This window comes from Astatotilapia calliptera, chromosome 14 (genome assembly GCF_964374335.1).
Source record: "Astatotilapia calliptera chromosome 14, fAstCal68.1, whole genome shotgun sequence".
NCBI classification, from domain to species: domain Eukaryota; kingdom Metazoa; phylum Chordata; class Actinopteri; order Cichliformes; family Cichlidae; genus Astatotilapia; species Astatotilapia calliptera.
The window spans coordinates 30,168,096-30,185,829 of record NC_137435.1 but is presented as its reverse complement, the minus strand read 5'-3'; the positions used below and the strand labels follow the sequence as shown (position 1 = coordinate 30,185,829).

The 17,734-nt window shown below is 44.9% G+C and overlaps 2 protein-coding genes across 5 annotated transcripts in view; one reads left to right on the top strand and one right to left on the bottom strand.

Annotated features, from left to right (window-relative positions):
• Window positions 1–12,530, top strand: part of ankrd13b (ankyrin repeat domain 13B) — a 41,645-nt gene extending 29,115 nt beyond the window's left edge. For 2 of the 3 annotated variants that reach the window (XM_026192438.2, XM_026192435.2), the window contains 8 exons: window positions 337–418; window positions 3,166–3,230; window positions 4,155–4,291; window positions 5,177–5,334; window positions 5,593–5,781; window positions 7,727–7,890; window positions 10,077–10,153; window positions 12,195–12,530. In XM_026192438.2, coding sequence (XP_026048223.1) covers window positions 337–418; window positions 3,166–3,230; window positions 4,155–4,291; window positions 5,177–5,334; window positions 5,593–5,781; window positions 7,727–7,890; window positions 10,077–10,153; window positions 12,195–12,396 — 1,074 coding nt within the window. In that variant the 3' untranslated portion in view covers window positions 12,397–12,530. The remainder of the gene's footprint in view (window positions 1–336; window positions 419–3,165; window positions 3,231–4,154; window positions 4,292–5,176; window positions 5,335–5,592; window positions 5,782–7,726; window positions 7,891–10,076; window positions 10,154–12,194) is intronic. The other variant, XM_026192439.2, reaches the window with a different exon arrangement.
• Window positions 12,531–15,281: 2,751 nt separating this feature from the next.
• ssh2a (slingshot protein phosphatase 2a) overlaps window positions 15,282–17,734 on the bottom strand; it is a 31,506-nt gene continuing 29,053 nt past the window's right edge. For both annotated transcript variants that reach the window (XM_026192429.2, XM_026192428.2), the window contains one exon: window positions 15,282–17,448. In XM_026192429.2, coding sequence (XP_026048214.2) covers window positions 15,817–17,448 — 1,632 coding nt within the window. In that variant the 3' untranslated portion in view covers window positions 15,282–15,816. The remainder of the gene's footprint in view (window positions 17,449–17,734) is intronic.

Sequence of the window (17,734 nt, the reverse complement as noted above, 5' to 3'; positions counted from 1 at the left end):
AAACAGACAACGCATACAGAACTGCTCTACCCCTGGAAGCTTTTAGTTCTTTATTTCAGTCGTGTGTAGTCAGTGTAAACTCAGTATCAGCAGCCTGCTCAATATTTAATCAGCGCCTGATTTTTATGGTCACTGTTGAGGAATTCCTGCATTTTGCTGTGGACTAGTCGGACTGCAGACTAGCAACTAGGGTGCACAAAAATCGCGGCTTTAAGGGTTTTGGTTTTGCTTTATAGCTTGTATGGTGACAAGTTGTTTTTGGAATTATTGCTACAGCTATGAGGTGGTAAAGTGTGCGTGAACAGAAAAAAGGAGTTATGTGTCTTCCTCTTTCAGGTGTATGCAGCATCCAATGTTGAGCTGATTACCAGGACCAGAACCGACCATCTGTCAGACCAGAACAAGAACAAGATAAAAGGTAAGTCACTTCATCAGGATGTCGTCACGCCTTTTTTGTTCCCCTACAGCTGAATCTCTCCATTACGTCCTCCGCGCCGTTGTAACCCGCAGTCCAAGTGCCGAAACACGTCCGATAGAAGAGTCACCGATGACTAATCCCTCTCACCTGAGCTCGATGAGATCACCCCGAGGCTGCGGCTAACAGCCCGTAAAGTTCTCTCGGTGGCTCCGTCTCATTTTCTGGTTCACATCATAAATCAAACAGGATTAGCAGGTTTCCCTCTCTCCCTGGACCGTCGCTGTCAGCCAGGATCAACCATCACACGCTCTTCTGAGAGAGCTCCTCTCTCCCAGGTCACAATCCCCATCTGCGCTCTGCTAATATGCACGAGGAAAGTGTTCTCAGAGACGCTACACTGACTCCTGAATGAGTGACTCGGTCCATTTGCCCATTTCCTCGAGCTACTTTTCATCATTTTGTTAACGCTGTTAAGAATTTAAAAAACAAACCTTTAAGTGCTCCTATATATCCTAGGAGAGGCACACACTGTATCATCAGCAGCTGTAGACAGATTAGATGACCAAAGGCTGAAATGTAGATCGGTGCTTTAAAAACCACAATATAGTGATGGACCTTTGCTCTGCTTTTAGTACTTATTCAGTTTCTGGTTTGATAAAGACAAACCGCACCACCACGTCCAAACCACACACTATCAAGCTGCTCACTTTTTTTTTTTTGGGTGCTCAGATCTAAATGAAAAGCAGCTTTTGAGTTTCTCCACTGTGGATCTTTTAAACCCCTCGATGTCTAATTTTAGGAATGATCCTGGAGTTTATGATTGCAGATTTCACTTTTGGTGTATTTTGCAATATACAGCTTTTGAAAGTAGACGGGACTTGAACCATTAGAATCAGAATTAATTTAGATGTTTCCACCTTATTTAGTTGTTTATTCTCATTGTTTAAGAAAGAAGTTTGATGTGAAGCCAAATCTTTATCCTCATTTGTCTGTATGCGAAGTCCATTTACATACAAGGACACACCATATCTTAAAGGCCTCCAAGTACCACATCGCCCCAGTAGAGCACTTAACTCTCAGACTGCTGGCTTGTGTTGTTTCTGGGGTAGAATGGGAAGCAGAGCCCTCAGAGGTGTTGTCCTGTTAAAAGTGAGTTTTTCCTCCTCACTGTCATCAAGCACTTGCTTATAGGGAGTCATCTGATTGTTGGGGTTTCCTCTGTATTATTCTGGGCTCTTTGCCTTACATACGAAGCCCCTTGAGGTAACTGATGTTGTGATTTAGTACTATGTAAATCAAATGTAAAATAATAGAACAATTTTTTAAACCCATGTAATCATAAAAAGTTGCCTGTGTATGGATAACTGAAAAGGTTATTTGGTGCGTCACTCATCATTTTTGAAGCACTGTTTCCTCAATAGTTAGTCAGGAGAGGGACAAGTTTCCACCTGTGTGATGTCTAGGAGCACATCGTGATGTCATGGAAACGATGCAGCTCAAGATAGGGGAGGGTTTTCTTAGTCACCACCACCGAAAGTGAAGTGACCTCATTTGCAAGTCCAGGTGATGTGGAAATAAGTGCCACTCCTACCCAAAGTGCAGCGTGAACAAGCTCACTGACAGTGTGTGGGCTGCAAACACACTCTCAGAGGAAAACAAATTATTTTGACCCAGTCTATGGTTTGGGATGATAATCAACAACTTTTCTAAATCCATTGTAAGATGCCAGTGTTGAGACTCTGCAGGAAACAGCTAAATTAGGTGCCAGTATATAGAAGTGGGTGTCATTTGGACACCAGGTCATTTCACCCAGTTAGGAACCTTCCTAAGCCAAAAAAAGATGATTCCACTTCACCCCACATGCTGACAGGGCCGGTCTGAGATGACAATAGAGTGGGGAAAAGGGAACACAGGCATCTACAATAAATGTGCTTTAAAGTTTGACAAGCATGTTGAATGTCTTAGACTGGATTTTGGGTGATGAGCGAATGCCTCATGTGGTCCCGTAGCAGGAATTGGCCGTTAAGACCTCAAATATTCTCAAGATTCTTGTATTATCTTTTGATTTGTGTGACAAATGTGATTTTTTTTTTTCTCCCATTACTGCTGTGCCTGTTTCCCAGAATAATGACGGTGACATATCTCCAAAAGTGATGCCCTCGCTCTCTTTTTTATTGGAGCACTAAAATCGTCGTCTTGAAGAAGTGCTATTCAACTGGCATCTTACATGGATGAGATAAAGAATTGAACTTTTTTCTGAGGGGGGGAAATATGTCTATGATTTAATGAACTATAGCAAAGCAGGGTGAGAGAGCCTCAGAGCAGGAAAAGGTCAAGTCAAGAGGTGGAAGTAGGAAAAGTAAGAACAATGTTGAGATTGAGGGCTTCTCGTTGTCCAGCTGTAGTCCGTAATTACTCACGTATCAGGTTCTGCTGTGAGATCTGCTGATATTTAGGCTAGACCACCTAAGCTGGCTTGCCTTGGTTCATGCTGGCTCCTCGTAGATAAGAGTGCATTACAAAAAGCTTCATGTAATGCAATAAGGCATCCTGAGCAGAGCATTATAGAGCAAAATGACACTGTGGACAGTTGCAGCGGCGATAAATGAGCCCACACAGAGGGCTGTGCAGTAATCTGAAGTAAATGTGTAAAACAAACAGGACAGCATGTAGTTTGTATGGATGTGCTGTGATTATATAAGTGCATTTCTTTTTTTACTTGTTGCTGCCGCTGTGTGTCTGAGCAGGTGGGAAGACTCCACTGCAGAACTTCCTCGGGATTGCAGAACAGCACATGGGGCCTAATAACGGGGTGAGCACACACTCGATTTGAACATCGTCACGTGAAACATGAACGGCAATCGGCGCTGTGACTGTCATCGCTGTTTTCAGGGACATTTCCTACCTTCTCGTGTTAGCGTTACCCCGCCCCCAACTCGATCGCCTCCTCTTTGGATGGTCAGGCAGTGTATGAATCCCGACTGTCGAGTCGACCGTGTCAACAGCAGAGGCTCCAAACCGCTCTCAGATATTGATTATGTTTTTTTAATTTGTTTCTGCTGCCGAGCACCAATGACTCATACCTCCCTGCTTCTCCTATTTCTGTATTCTGGCTCTTCACTCGCTTCCCCTCCCTGTCGCCTCTGCACACCATCATCCACACACACACCAAAAAAATTGAATTTCCCATTAAGTTCTTTTGGGCAACAGATAAAATTGGTGCACAGACAATGAATGTATCCTGAGCTTGTAGCTTAGCACTGCAAAGACCCGCAAAGCAAAATCGGCTATTTTGCCAAACCGTAAACTTCTTCTGTTTCACAACTCTTTGTTTGCCCGTAGCAGGAATGGCTGTTCCTACTTTTGACAGGTTTAGTCATGCGTCACACCGAGATAGTTATTAATGCAGCGAGCCAGCCGCTGTAATGATGAATAGTGAAATAAGAAACCGCTTTATCAATTTTTTCACAACTTCTGGCTTGAGCACGACTCCTTCAAAGAGTTGTTAAAAAATGCCAGTAGGTAAAAGGAAAGCCTTGAAATCTCTACAGAGTAGAGAATAGCAGAGAAAGTGAGTCTGAAAAGCCTCTGGTATTGATTAATAGTCCTTTGCATCCCTGCGAACAGAGTCGTTTTTCTACAGCTGTAAAAGCTTCACTATCTTTAATACGGAGACATGTTATAGCTGGATCTTTTTTTTTGTAAATTCATGTTATTCACTCCTCACTTTGCCCAGGCTCTGGTGACCCAGATGTCGTCCCCCGTGGTGACAAACCCCGCTGCGCTGACCGCCGAGGAATACTTCAACCCCAGCTCGACGACCACTCAGAGGGATATCGGCCACCCGTGCCAGCTCACAACCAAGACGCAGAGGTGACACGTGCCCACGGAAAAAGAAACAAAAAAACAAACCAAACATTCAGCCATGCGTAGAGCACAGTCGCCCTGAGTCGCAGAGTCGTTGTCAGAGCTGACAAAATGATGGACAGAGAAGAGCCCAGAGGAAAATCGGCCGTCCGCAGCAGCTGACCGCCGAGCTTCTGAGGTGAAAGGCAGCCAGATGACAGCGGCAGACAAACACTCAGGTTTTTACAAAGCTGGTGGAGAGTCGAGCAATTAGTGGGTTTCTGCAGTCAATCACTCAGCTCTGGCTCGATGACTCATGGCACATCATCTTCGCTCCAGCGTATTAACAAATGGAACAAAACAAAAAAGAAATGAAAGAACGCTTTCTGTGTCACTCAGGGAGCAAAAAGCAAAAGAAGTGAAAATATGAACTCAGTGAGGAAAGTAAAAGCAAATAAAAGAATGATCTGAGTGTTCAGGTGTTTTTTGTAACATAGCTGATGTTATTCCGCTGCCCATAAATCGGGGTTGTTGCTCTGTGTTTTGGGTCTTTCGGACATTTCCAGTACCATCGTTCTTCAAGCGGGTAATGAAAAGTTGCTGGACATCAGGAGGACGACGGGTCTGAGGTTGTAGAGCTGCCTCTCAATCTTGTGTTCATTCATTGGACAAATTAGAATATGAGAATCGATCGGCCTCGGTTTGAGAACGACTCAGCAGCTTGTGGACAGCCACTGTTAGCTGATGTGATCAATGTCTTTGTGCAGCTTCCTCCGGGCAAACATTTAACTGTCTGAGCAAGAGCATAAATTGCTTCAATTATGCTTTAGTCAGAAATGTATTTGCTGATATTTATTAATTAACTCTTTCTTCCTGCCTTCTTTCTTTTCCTATACGTGTGCTCGTTCCCAGGTTTAAAGCTAAGTTGTGGCTGTGTGAGTCCCACCCTCTTTCCCTGGCAGAACAAGTGGTGCCTATCATCGATCTCATGGCGATCTCGAACGCCCTGTTCGCTAAGCTGCGTGACTTCATCACTCTGCGTTTGCCGCCTGGCTTCCCTGTCAAGATTGGTGAGCACTGTGAGATTGAGACGCATGATGGGAGGGGGCTAAGATGTGTGCTGTTTAAATAAAGGTGGAGGGCGCAGTTATGGAAAGGTTGGAAAATGGACACACAGATTAATGGAAAGTTAAGACATGCAGAGAAAGGGTGTAAAGAAATGACCAAATTACTTATAAGATGTATCAATCATAAAAACAGAATAACTGATATAAAGGACATGTGTGTTATTGGAGGATGGGGGTGAAATTTCTCTCCTCTCCTTACAGAGATCCCTCTCTACCACATCCTGAATGCCAGGATCACCTTTAGTAACCTGAATGGCTGTGAGGAGGGAGCCGGTGTCCGTGCTGACAACGAAGTGGTGGTGGAGGGCGAAAGACAGAGGGACACCCCGAGGACAGACACCCCTTCTCCGGGCAGCGACTCGTCCAGCGTCTCCAGCTCTAGTTCCACCAGTAAGCGCCTCAGCTGTAGAATGTCTGTAGAAGCTTTTTCTTTTACCGCTCCACAAAAAAATGTTATATTCTTTTTAAACATCAGTGTAATTTATTATATGTATATTTTGTGTTAATAATGTAAGTCTGCAAAATATTGTCACCAAATCGTTGAACTAAATTGAGCCGAGTACACCACATGCCCCCTTTTAGACACACCCCTGCGTGGGACATGTAATCCTGCAGCAAGTTATCAGATTTGAAGATCATAACAAACTGTAGTCATTGGTTTATCTGCATAGAGACATATTTTACGTTAATGTCTGTAGCTTTATTGGACAGCATATAAACTGGATGTAACTACCATGACGTAATTCTCTGGAGTCTCCTTTAGATGTCTTCCAGGTGAGCGTTTAGTTTTTAGTTAGTGACTGAGCCCATAAACTCATCAGGAAAGTGTTTGCAGTGGTCAGGGCACGAAGCTGTTTTCGCCCAGACTTCTATAGTAGTGGACGTTTTTGGGGTTTTTTGCAACCACAGCTGTTGCCATCTGGTGGCCTTTAGATAGAGTGCAGGTTTTCAGGCGTGTATGCATTGGCTTCATTGTTCCAACCCAGAAGCTGCATCTATCAGTTATACTGCTGCTGCGTAAGGCAAACAGCAGTGGTGACTAATACAGCCACACTCCTGACTTTGAACCTAAAAAAACATCCAGTCCAATGCATCTGACATAGAAACCGCCTGCCTTTACTTTGCTATTTCTGGCAATGGGATACAACACCTCTGACTAACCAGTGTTTGCTGGGTGTTAATTACAAATACTCTAATTATACACTTTGGAAATTTCAGCTAATACACATTACTGTGCAAATGTCTTGAGGCAATCCTCATGTCTTGATATGTTTCTAGGAAAATGGGAAGTAGGTGCAGCGATTTGCATGGACACGTGCACAAAAATAACAGAGTTTTTACAATTCCAACGAGCTTCAAAGTCAATATTTGCTGTGATCACCTTTATTCTTCAACACAGCCTGAACTCTCTTAGGAAGGTTTCTTCACATAGTCTTCAGGAATACTTCTCCAGGCTTCTTGTCGGACATTTAAAGCTCTTTTCTGTGAAGATGATCCCACACTCTCTCAGTAATGTTGAGGTCTGGGCTTTGGGACGCCAGTGCACGATCAACATTGTGTGTTTTTCTATCCAGGTATTTACTGCATTGGAAATGTGTTTGGGACCTTCATGCTGAAAAAAATGAAGCTATGCCAATCAAATGCTTTTTGAAAGAATCCCAACACCACTTAAATGAATCTCCAGATGATGACATCATGTTTTACAGATGGCTGTACCTCTTTCTCGATCTTCTTCAGACATACTGATGATGATTTGAAGCAAACATTTCAAATCTGGGTTCATCACTCCATAAGACCCGTTGCCACTGATGCTAAGTGTAATTTACCTCAGCCTTTTCTTCCCACTTACAACCACTGAGACCAGTCTCCTAGTAACAAAGTGTCTAATGTTACAATATAAAATTAGTTCTTATTGACTGTTATGTGAGACACAACACGGATTCATACTTTGAGTTTTTGAGTTTGAATGATTCATTGGTGAGTATTTAGTGGCTAATGTCTCTGAAAATAGTCAGGTGCAAAAGTACACTTTATTACAGGCTTTGGGTCAATAGACTGAGGTTTTGCCTCAATAGGTGACACATGTAAATCTGCAAATATGAAGTGTTTCCTGCCAGATTTGTCTGCTTTCTCCCAAACTTCTGCTGAGTGACAGGCTGACACTTGTAAATTTGTGCAATATCTGTTAATTCAAGGGTTTAAGTCTCCTCGTGCTTTCTTTTACTCAGAAAAAAAACCTCTTGTATTTTTCCGCTCCTCTCCTTTAGCCTCCTTTACTGCCAGATAACACTCCTTCCCATCTCTTGCCCTTTGCCTTCCCCCCCGTGTGCTGCAGTGTCCTGTCGAGCCAGCGAGATTCCCCCGTGTGTGTTTGAGGCCCCACCTGGATACACCATGCTAGGAGGCAAACAGAGAGACAGCATGAGGGAGGAGGAGGAGGATCTGCTGCAGTTTGCCATACAGCAGAGCCTTCTGGAGGCTGGCTCCGAATACGATCAGGTGGCTTCAATGTGAAACTCCTGCGAGATCATCTTTTCTCTTCTGCGGGGAGCTTAAATCAGTGCTTAACTGGCTATTAGCTAAATCAAACTGCTTCATATGTTTTGCTCAGGCTACACATGCACAGTTAGCAATGATCCAGATAGCATAGTCGTTTAAAAAGACTACAGCAGGGTTCCTATTTCTACTGAAGACTCTCAGTCTAGCTGGCTTTTATGACAGTTGGCGGTCATCATCAGGTTGGAAGCTAAGGTTAATGTTACACTTCATCATTTTTGATGGTGCTGTAAAGGTTGGGTGTATTCCCCGCATCCTATAAAGAGCAGCTGATTGTAGCCTACACATAGTGAATGAACCTGTGTCAGCATACTGGGAATGCTACACTGTGGATGAGCTGAACGTAGTTCTGTTTTAATCAAGCCCACAGACTAGCTAATGGATGACTTGGATGATGTTTAGGCAGTGCAGTTGCACGTTATGAAGTTCATAATTTATTAATTTATACAAAACAGTTCAATTTTTGATTCATATGGGACGCTCAAATTCATGTACCATAAATTCTTATTCTTTTCTGTCATTGGGTTGCCCAAATTGTACTAAAGGCTCAAAAAGTGTACCCTACACCTTTGCACCAGGAGTAGCTGGAACCATTGTTGTCCAGTACTGTGTGTTCAGAGATGCTCTTCTGTGGCCTTTGGTGCCGTTCAATCAGCTAGCTCAAAGCAGTCAGGCCATAAACGAGGCATTTTTACCCAAATCTCAGACCATTCTCTTTAAACAGCAGAGATGTTTTTGTGGGAAAATCCCAGCAGATGAGCAGTTTCTGACACGCTTAGACCAGCATGTCTCGCACCATCAACAATGACACATTTAAAGTTCCTTAAATCATCGTTCTTCCTCATTCTAATGCTCAATTTAAACTTCAGAGGATCATCTCGGCCGGGTCTGCCCAAATTCAGTCGCGGCCATGTAATCGGCTGATGAGACATTTGCATTAAGAAGCACTTGTGTGCATGTATATCTTTAGCAGCCTCTGAGGTGCATCTCTGCTGCAGAGATGCACCTCGCCAAACTGATGTTTTGCAATGTGTCTCGTTATGTGTTCCAAACATGTTAAATCTGATATGTCACACACAAATTCTGTGTCTGTTTAAACAGTAGACAGTGGAGATGCGGCTTTCCCATACTAATATGGTGCTGACGCGTTACTGTAATTAATGGCAGCGGAGTATGACATATCTGTGTGTATATTTCTATGAGCAGGCACAGGGAGCAAATGTGGAAAGTATTCTCCCTGCTTTTAAATTATACGGCGCAAATGGCAGCAATAAATTTAACCATAAGTCAAGCAAGACCAGACAAATATACGCAGTGAAGGAGGGAAAAAGTGAGCTGTTTTGAAAATAAAAAAACAATCAGTGCTGAAGTAAAATCAGTAAGTAGAATAAATTGGCTCTGATGTGTGGCGCACGCTGCCTGAGGATCGGCGCTGTTTAAAATCCCAGAGATCCTCGGTCCTGATAGCCCTTGGCCTTCTTCCAGACGTTACAGAAAGTGAGGTATAAATAGGCTCTGTGAGACAGGTCAGAGAACATCCTCTGAGTTTTCTTAGCTGAAATACACAAGGGGAAGGAGCAGAGGAGGCAAGGGCACGGTTGCAGCTTAGGCTTTGTGCTGCAGTTTGTGCTCTCGTCTCCAGCAGCCGTACCGAGCGCTTCCACCGCTGCGCCGCCGAGAAAGGTGACACTTTTAATTACTGCTCTAATACCAAAGCAGGACAGGTGTTAAAGGATCGTCCCGCCGACACGCTGTGTTTTACAGATTTAACTGCTGTACAAATCTAGCTTACACGGTATCCTGTCATCTTCTAAAAAACAGCTTTTGTTCACAGCTTCCATATATTTCTGTGACAGTGTGAAGCTGAATTTGAAACTTGAACGTCTATATTTAACAAGTGCTTCTCATCTTTATTAATCACTGGTAGCATTAAAACTGTACGTGGACTTGAGTAGGACCGCAGCCAGGATCGATCATGTAGTTTACGACCAAGGCCGCTGGCTCCGTCTCTACCATACGTTAACAGGAAGCTGCCTACAGGGAACGAGGATGCGTTTGTTTTGCATGCACCGCTTCCTGCAGCGCTCCTTCACTGACTTCCTGTGCCGCCTTCTCTTTTGTGTGCCCAGGTGACCATCTGGGAGGCGCTGACCAACAGCAAGCCGGGGACTCACCCTCTGTCCTGCGACCCGAGTCGTGTCGAGAGGTCAGAATGAAAGCCTTTGTTTTATTTTGGGGGATTTTTAATGACTCCCACGTGTTTGAGTTAAAGCTCTTTGTTATTGGGGACTTTGTTAGAAAGTCTGATAAAAGCGTCAGTGAATGAAAGAGAGCGGGACTTTCGTTGTCAGCAGCGAGGGGAAAAAAGCCCCCGCATAAATCTCCTTGAGTGCCAGGATGAAGGCGATTATATCCTGCCATCCCTCCACCGCATTGTCTCTGACTTCCTCTCAGCTCTCTTATGTGTTGTTAATCTTCAGTGTCTCGCACTCCTCTGTGAATTTTTTTTTCCTGTGGTTCTTTCCTCCCATACTTGACTCACATCCTGTATTCCTGTCCCATTCCTTGCTCTATTCTCTTATCCATCCTGCTATTCTCCCCCTCTCCTATCTGCTATCTGAGCTCCTGTGTGTGTGTGTGTGTGTGTGTGTGTGTGTGTGTGTGTGTGTGTGTGTGTGTGTGTGTGTGTGTGTGTGTGTGTGTGTGTGTGTGTGTGTGTGTTTGCAGAGAGGGGGTGTTGGTGGGAGGATGAGAGAGTTGAGAGAGTTTCCTGCTTTCTCAGTTGACAGTGCTGTAGTTGACTTTAGCCTCTGTTATCTTTAGACAGTGTTTCTCTCTGGGTGCATTCCCTGTTTGCAGATGGCTGGTTGGATTCACAGACTGTCCTATCCTCTTCGTCACTGCCTCCTCCCCAAGTCTTGCCATAGCAGTGTTTACTCGAGCCAAAGTTCTAACCTGAGGGGAAAGTGTTGGACCTATAGACCGACACCAAGAGAAAGTTGCAAAGCTGTAAAAATAAGAACAGAATGCAATCTCATAAACCCAAATATTACTGTAGAACACAGAAAATATGTTAGATATGGAAAAATAAGCTAACATCTCAGCAGAGTGGAGGCAGATTGGCTCAGTGGAAGCAGGACTGATCACTAGAGCAGTGCTGTCGGCATCGAGTTTGACAGCGTGGGAAAGAGGAAGTGATGTAAATAACAGACCAGCAGTCAGACACCCAGGAAAGCAGGCGGATCGTCCTTGATGAACTTAAGCATAAGTTTGATTTCTAAATGCAGTGCTGCCCGAGGGCCCAAAATCATGGGCCAGTACTGCTTTTCTGCCTTATCCAGAATTTTGGCAAATTGGTGAACGTCTTTACTCATGAGAAACGCTGCCTGTCTTTTTCTACCCAGTTAAACTAATTAGTTGCAAAATGTCCCTCCAGCTGTTTTTTTTTAGCATCACTTAACGTTTTTGAGATGTGTTGCTGTGGGGCATCAAGTCCCACATGAGCTAATACTTTTCTAAAGCAGTAAAATGTTTAACCGTTTGGCATCTTTTCTGTGTTCCACTATAAATAAAGTTAGTGTCTTTGAGATTTTCACGTCAGAGTCCCAAATTGTATTTTATTTGATGCATTTTTTTGGCATTGGGGTTGCAGAGAGAAATGCTTGGCTATTGTGTGTAGTGTCCTCAGAATGACTTAGCTGGGGAAAAAAAAGACAGTGACAGCTTAAATGCTTGACTCCAGGGTTTCTGTGTCCATCTTTTATATACAGTCTGTGGTAAAAACAGTTTTGGGTTTTTTTAGTATTTCGTGATAGAACCGAGCACAGTTATGGGAACGCATGTCTCGCTGTGTCTCTTCTGAAGCCTTTGTCGCACCTTGTTTTTAAATAAAGCGTTTACTAAGACTCCACAATGTAGTCTGCAGCTAATTTGAGTCGATAATAGCTTTCTCCCACCGTTCATCAAATCTGCAGAATGACAGACGGTAATAAATGGAATCAGGACGAGACAGATCCAGGTTTAAGGTCCGGTGAAGCGTTAGATTAAAAGACAAAGCAAAGTGTCACGATGGAAAGATAAACAGCAATCAGAGGAGATTCTCATAACCTGGCAACCCAGACCTCATTCATTATTCATGCATTGACTCACAGTGAAACCATTACTGACTTATCCTTATTATGAATGATGCCTACTGTGTGCCCACTGAGGAGGTTTTTAAACCCGTGTTTCCTCGCCCCTGTACGCAGCACCCCCCAGCACAAGCCCCGCCCCCCCACCAGCCTTTGCTCCACCCCCTCCAAGAAGAAGCCGACCACCTGCAGCTATGACGAGCAGCTGCGTATCGCCATGGAGATCTCAGCCCGGGAGCAGCAGGAGGCAGAGCTTCGGCAGCAGCAGGAGGAGGAGGAGCTGCAGCGCATCATCCAGCTGTCACTCATGGAGAAATGAGCCCCTCACCCCACACCCTCCCTCTGAACCAGGCGGTCCTGCCAGGGTGGGGGGTTTGGACTGAGGGGAGGTGGGTGGAAAAGGGCAGGTGTCCGCTTAAAATCTTGGAAATTTAAAAAGAAAACCATCTTAGAGGTAACATCTGACCTGGCCGTCCCTCCCCTCGCCTCAGCCAGACCCTTTTCCCATGAAGCCATGAGGTGGTTGCGTCTGCCCGGCTTCACAAAGCCAGAGACGGACGCACGCCTGGTCTCTCTTCTGCCACATTGGCACTTTCTCAACAAGTGCCAGTTTACAACCAACGACACATCCGGTACAGTTTAACAGGAACTCCGTCTCGAATTAATGATTTCTTGGGGGGTGTTTTGCAAGGGTGCGTGTTTGTCTGTGCGTGTGTGTGTGTGCGTTTAAAACAAACCAGCTCAACGCACAGAAGGTCAATAAGGTCAACTAAACAGTTCCCCTAAATGTAGTGTGTCAGGCCAACTCACTGCTCCAGCACCTAATGCACACTCACCCCACGCTCCCGTCACCACTGAGCGCGTGTGGTTTTCAGTTCTGACTGCATCGAAGAGCGCAGCGGCGTGGAGAACGCCTTCCTCATTTGAAGGCCGATAAATAATCAGACTTCCTCAGTTTTTAATGAAAATTTTTAAAATGATGGACTAATGTGTTTCTTCTTCTTCTCTTTTTTTTTTTTGATTTGCACAAAATCCAGATGTACTGTACTTGTGGGTGAAGCACATATATGACTGTTAATGGATGTTTGAGTTTGAGCACAAAGTTTAAAACAAAAAAAGAAACCCAGGCCGGGGTCTAGTTTTAAACCCTGACGCCGGGCTTTGCAAGGAGCACAGTAATGATGAGACTCCCAGATGAACACTAGGTGTGTACTAACTATACTGTATGTGAAGTAGAGCATTTATTAATAAAAACAGTAACAGGAATAAAGGTTTGTATGTGGATCGTGGGTTAGAGAAGAGTTTTCTCTGTAAATTTGCTTTTTCTCACCTTACATGAGCTGATGGTTGTTTGTTTTTGTTTTTTTGTGAGTGTGTTTCTGTGCATTATAATATTTCAGCATGGTCTGCACCCAATGAAAGGGGTGGGGGTCTTTTGTGACCTACGGCAAGTTTCACTGAGCAAAAGTTTTTTTAAAAGCTGAAAACTAAAATCCAGTGTAAAATCACCCCTCAAATTTTTTCTTAGAAATTGGCAGGGTGCAAATGTAGATGAGCTCTGAGGGACTTGTTTTGTTTTTGTGTGGAGGATGACGAGAGCAGGGACACCTTATGCTCTGTTTTTTTTTTTTTAATTAAGTGAGAAATGTAAAACTTTCAGCATCAGCACAAACTGAGGATACCACCTTCTCTTTTCCTTCTGTAATTCATGGTTCTAAGCTTTCCCGGTTGGGTTAAGAAGTTAAAAAAATGCTCCTTTTGTTTTTTACTTTTTGAAAAAATGTTGCAAAACGTTAAAAAAAGCACGGTGTTTTCATGACGTATGCTGGGAAGTGAATTGACATGATTTAAATAAAGGAAAATCTTTTTTTTTTGGAGAGCAATGTAGAAATGTGTTATTTGATTTTTTTTTTCCTTAAGCCTTTCAAATGCTCTGTAAATCCCTTCACCACCCCCCAAACCACACACACACGCGCTACAGTTCTTCCACTGTTAAGTTCGTTTCCGTGGTCCTCTCCAGTGGAGGACAGTGACAAAAGCAATTTATTTCACACGAGATTGGGGAATGCTGCGGCGTCTGTCAGCACCAGAGAGAGCTCATCCGTTTTTAGCAGCTGCCACCTTCATCATCGTCCCTGTGACATGGATTCCCAGAGCTGAAGAAGTCTGATCCAACTGGGTTGTTTTTTTTTTTTTTTGTTTGGCTTAAGTTATTTTAGGCTTACAAGGGAGGAAAAAAAGGGGAGCAGATTAGAGGCTGTAAAACCTCCAAGAAACAGCACTCAGGACAGAGAAAAAAAGGACGAACCAGCAGTGCGCATTATGAAAAATACCAGGACTGTGGAAGGTACCGAGCTGCAAGCCTATGTGAAACGAATTTGCAAAGAGCTGCTGATATAAGTCGCGTTCAGAGCATCAGTATGCAAAGAGGAAGGATGCCAATCTCAGCCTTTCTCCTCTTCTGCTCCACTGATTTTTATTCCCTCTCCTCATGATAAACACACACACACACATATTTTATTTGAAAATCCTTCTGCTCTGTCTGCTGAGGTGGATTTAATTGGTGAAAACGTCAGGGGATCTCAGCTTTTCCTCTTGATTCACTTAAACCACCAAAGAGTCTTTTGGTCTTCATATATGGAGCCTGTGAGTTTTGATGTCTTAGTTATCTCCAGCCTCTCTTTTTTTAAAAGCAGATTCAGTCCTTTAATGTCAGTCTGTGCCTCGTGTCTGTGTGTGGGTCTCTCAGCAGGGGCTCCGGTGGCCTACATCTCAGTATTTAATTACCCACATGAAACAGTAGGTAAAATGTCAGCCTGAAATAAGCTGCGCTGAACACTGATGGAGATCATTTCCCACTGGAGTTGGCACCGACGTGCTTAAAAGATCGGTTAGTTGTAGTTAAAAACGAGAGGTAAAATGTATTTCTATTAAGGATGTGCTTTTCAGTCATTCGAAAAGAGAAGCTTGGTAGTGGCAATACCCAATGTCATGAAATCCAGTTTTAGTGTGTGGATCAGCCTGTCCAGCAGGTGGCGGTATATTTAAAAGCTGGCCTCATTTCTTTGCCTTACATGGGAGTGGCTAAAAACAGAAAAACTAAGGAGTCACTACCGTTAAAACAAACTCACCACCTTTATTTACTGCTAAAGCAATTAAGTAATAATAATAATAATAATAATAATAAAAAACAAAAACAACATATCAGCTTTGTCCTGGTTTAATTAAAAATCTGAATAAAGACATGTCTGCCAGCTTTGAAAACAAAACCACAGAGACAAGTCTACTGAGAACAGTGCAAAACAACAATCCTCCCCGGGGTAAGAAACACGTCTCAAATTTTTTTTAAAAAGAAAAAGAGTCATCTAAACAGTAAAGTGCATGGTTTGAGAAACAAAAGCCCCTCTGGTTGGAGTTTTAGAAACTCTGAACAGGCAGCGAGGGTCACACTTAAAAAAAAAAAAAAGGGGACACTGATATAAATGAGTGCATGAGCACCGTTCAGTCTTAGTTTGGACATTCATGACACTGTACAGACGAACCTGAACTCCAGTTCATACAAACATCCAGTGGTTTCCATGCAAATATATGCTCATCATTCATGTCTTGCATACTATACACATAACACCGGAGAACACACACAGGGGGTTACAGCTGACATTCATACACATCATGCGGTCTCTTTCACACACATAAGCGCAGCTTCAGTCGCATGTGTTCCAGTCTTGCTGATCTGAGGTTACATGGTGTTGTATAGCAGAGTGACGGCTCGCTGCTGCTTCTTCTCAGCGGAAGCTTTGCGAGAACGTCTTGACGAGTGTCCTCTCCCCGGCTGACGGGATGCAGGGACCGTGCTGTTGCTACTGCTGCTGTTCTCTGACTCCTCCCGTTCTCCTCTTTCCCCTCTGGTGGAGGGGGAGAGGCCGAGGGGTGGAGGGGATGTGTCATCACTGCACGAACCTGTTCTTTCAGAGCACGGCCTCTGAGCCAGCACTTTCTGCTTCTTCCATGTGTCGTCCGGGTGAGACTGGGGCGACGAGGGCGAGTCAGGCGAGTGCGACAGTGTTGCTCTGTTGTGCGTCCTCAGGTCCAAGCTGCTGAGGTCATGAGCCGACAGCTCCAGACAGTCCAGTTTAGCCAAGGAGGCCGATCTCTTCATGAGAGACGGGGGGGTGAGCCCCGCCTGGCGGATGCGCGCCTCTAGCTCTGTGGCTCTGTGCCACTCTGTTGGCTCCAACAAACTCCTCTGCTCCTGCTTCTCTAGGAGCTGCTGCCCCACTTTCAGAGCTGGAGGGCTCTCTTCAAAACTCACCCCTTTATAACTTTCTGGGTCTGTGTCCATGGCGTCTCTTGGCCCCTGAGGCTGCCCCAGTTCTTGTCCTCGACTGTCTGCCGTCTCGAGGGTGATGCCCTCGTGAAGAAAAGCCTGCAGCTCTCTCAGCGTCTGCTGAATCTTCTCCAGCTCCTGGCTGCCTCGGGCCAGCCTCTTCTGGGCAGCGCAGACGGGGCCGCAGCCCTCTTGCCTGACCCGAGAGCTTTCATCCGTGTCCGACTCCTGCAGCGTCACGCCATCCAGAGTCATTAGGTTCGAACAGTCCTGCAGGTTTTGGCTATGGAGCTGGCCCCGTCCGAGAGACTGGGCTGAGGTATCTTGAGATGATGCTGATAACTGCTCAGCAGAGGCCAGTGATGATGTCACTGTGTGGCTATCTGTGGATGTGTGCGCACTGACAGGTATAGCACCAGAGACGTGGCTGATATCTGACTTTGGGGAACATGAAAGGTCTTGGAGGTCGCTTGTGCCTGAGAAATCGGGTCTTTTGTGTGACCCCGTGTGCTTCTCTTCATCTTTGGACGTAGCATTAGCAGAAACAGCCATGTTCTCTCCCTGAGTGATCCTTTGTTCTGCAGCATGCATGGGGGAGTGGAGCAGCACGTGTTCGGAGGATACGGACAGTATGACAGGAGGTTGTTCGCTGCTGGGCGAATGCAGCGGAGACCGCTGACATGCCACCATCTCCAGTTCCTGCTTCAGCTTCTGCTCCAGCTGCTTGGTGGCCCGCCGCACGGAGCCCGCCGGCCAGTCGCACAACAGTGTGGTGGGAGGCTGGGGGTGTGAAGGTGGAGTCGAAGAGGTGTGCGTGACTTCAGAAGACTCCCCCTCTTCCTGATGTTCCGGTCGGATGACCTGAGGACTGTGAGAGGATGGAGGGAGTGGAGAAGATGAGGAGGAGGAAGGAGTCTGAAGAGATGCGGCGGGGTGTGATATGGCTTCGATCTCAGTGACAATATGGCGGACTGATATTCCGTTGTCGTGGTGAGTGTGATGAATCCGGTCAGGACTGGTTTTGTCAGAGCTGTCATCAGACTCCTGAGAGACAAAGAGAGGATACAGACTTTATTAGCACAGCCATTGTGAGGCTTTTATTCCAAGCAATGACTTATTAGCTCAGTCCTGTTTACACTCTTTTATAATCCACATAATACTACTGACAATTCGTTATAGGAGGAGGTTTGGTCTTGATTATTCTCTCATTGTCCAGCAGGTGTCACTGTGATCAGCTCAATCTATCTGCTACCACACAGTCCTCACATTCACTCAGATTCCAGTTTACTTCCCTCTGATTAAAACTTTAAAATAAAACCGTGGATACTAT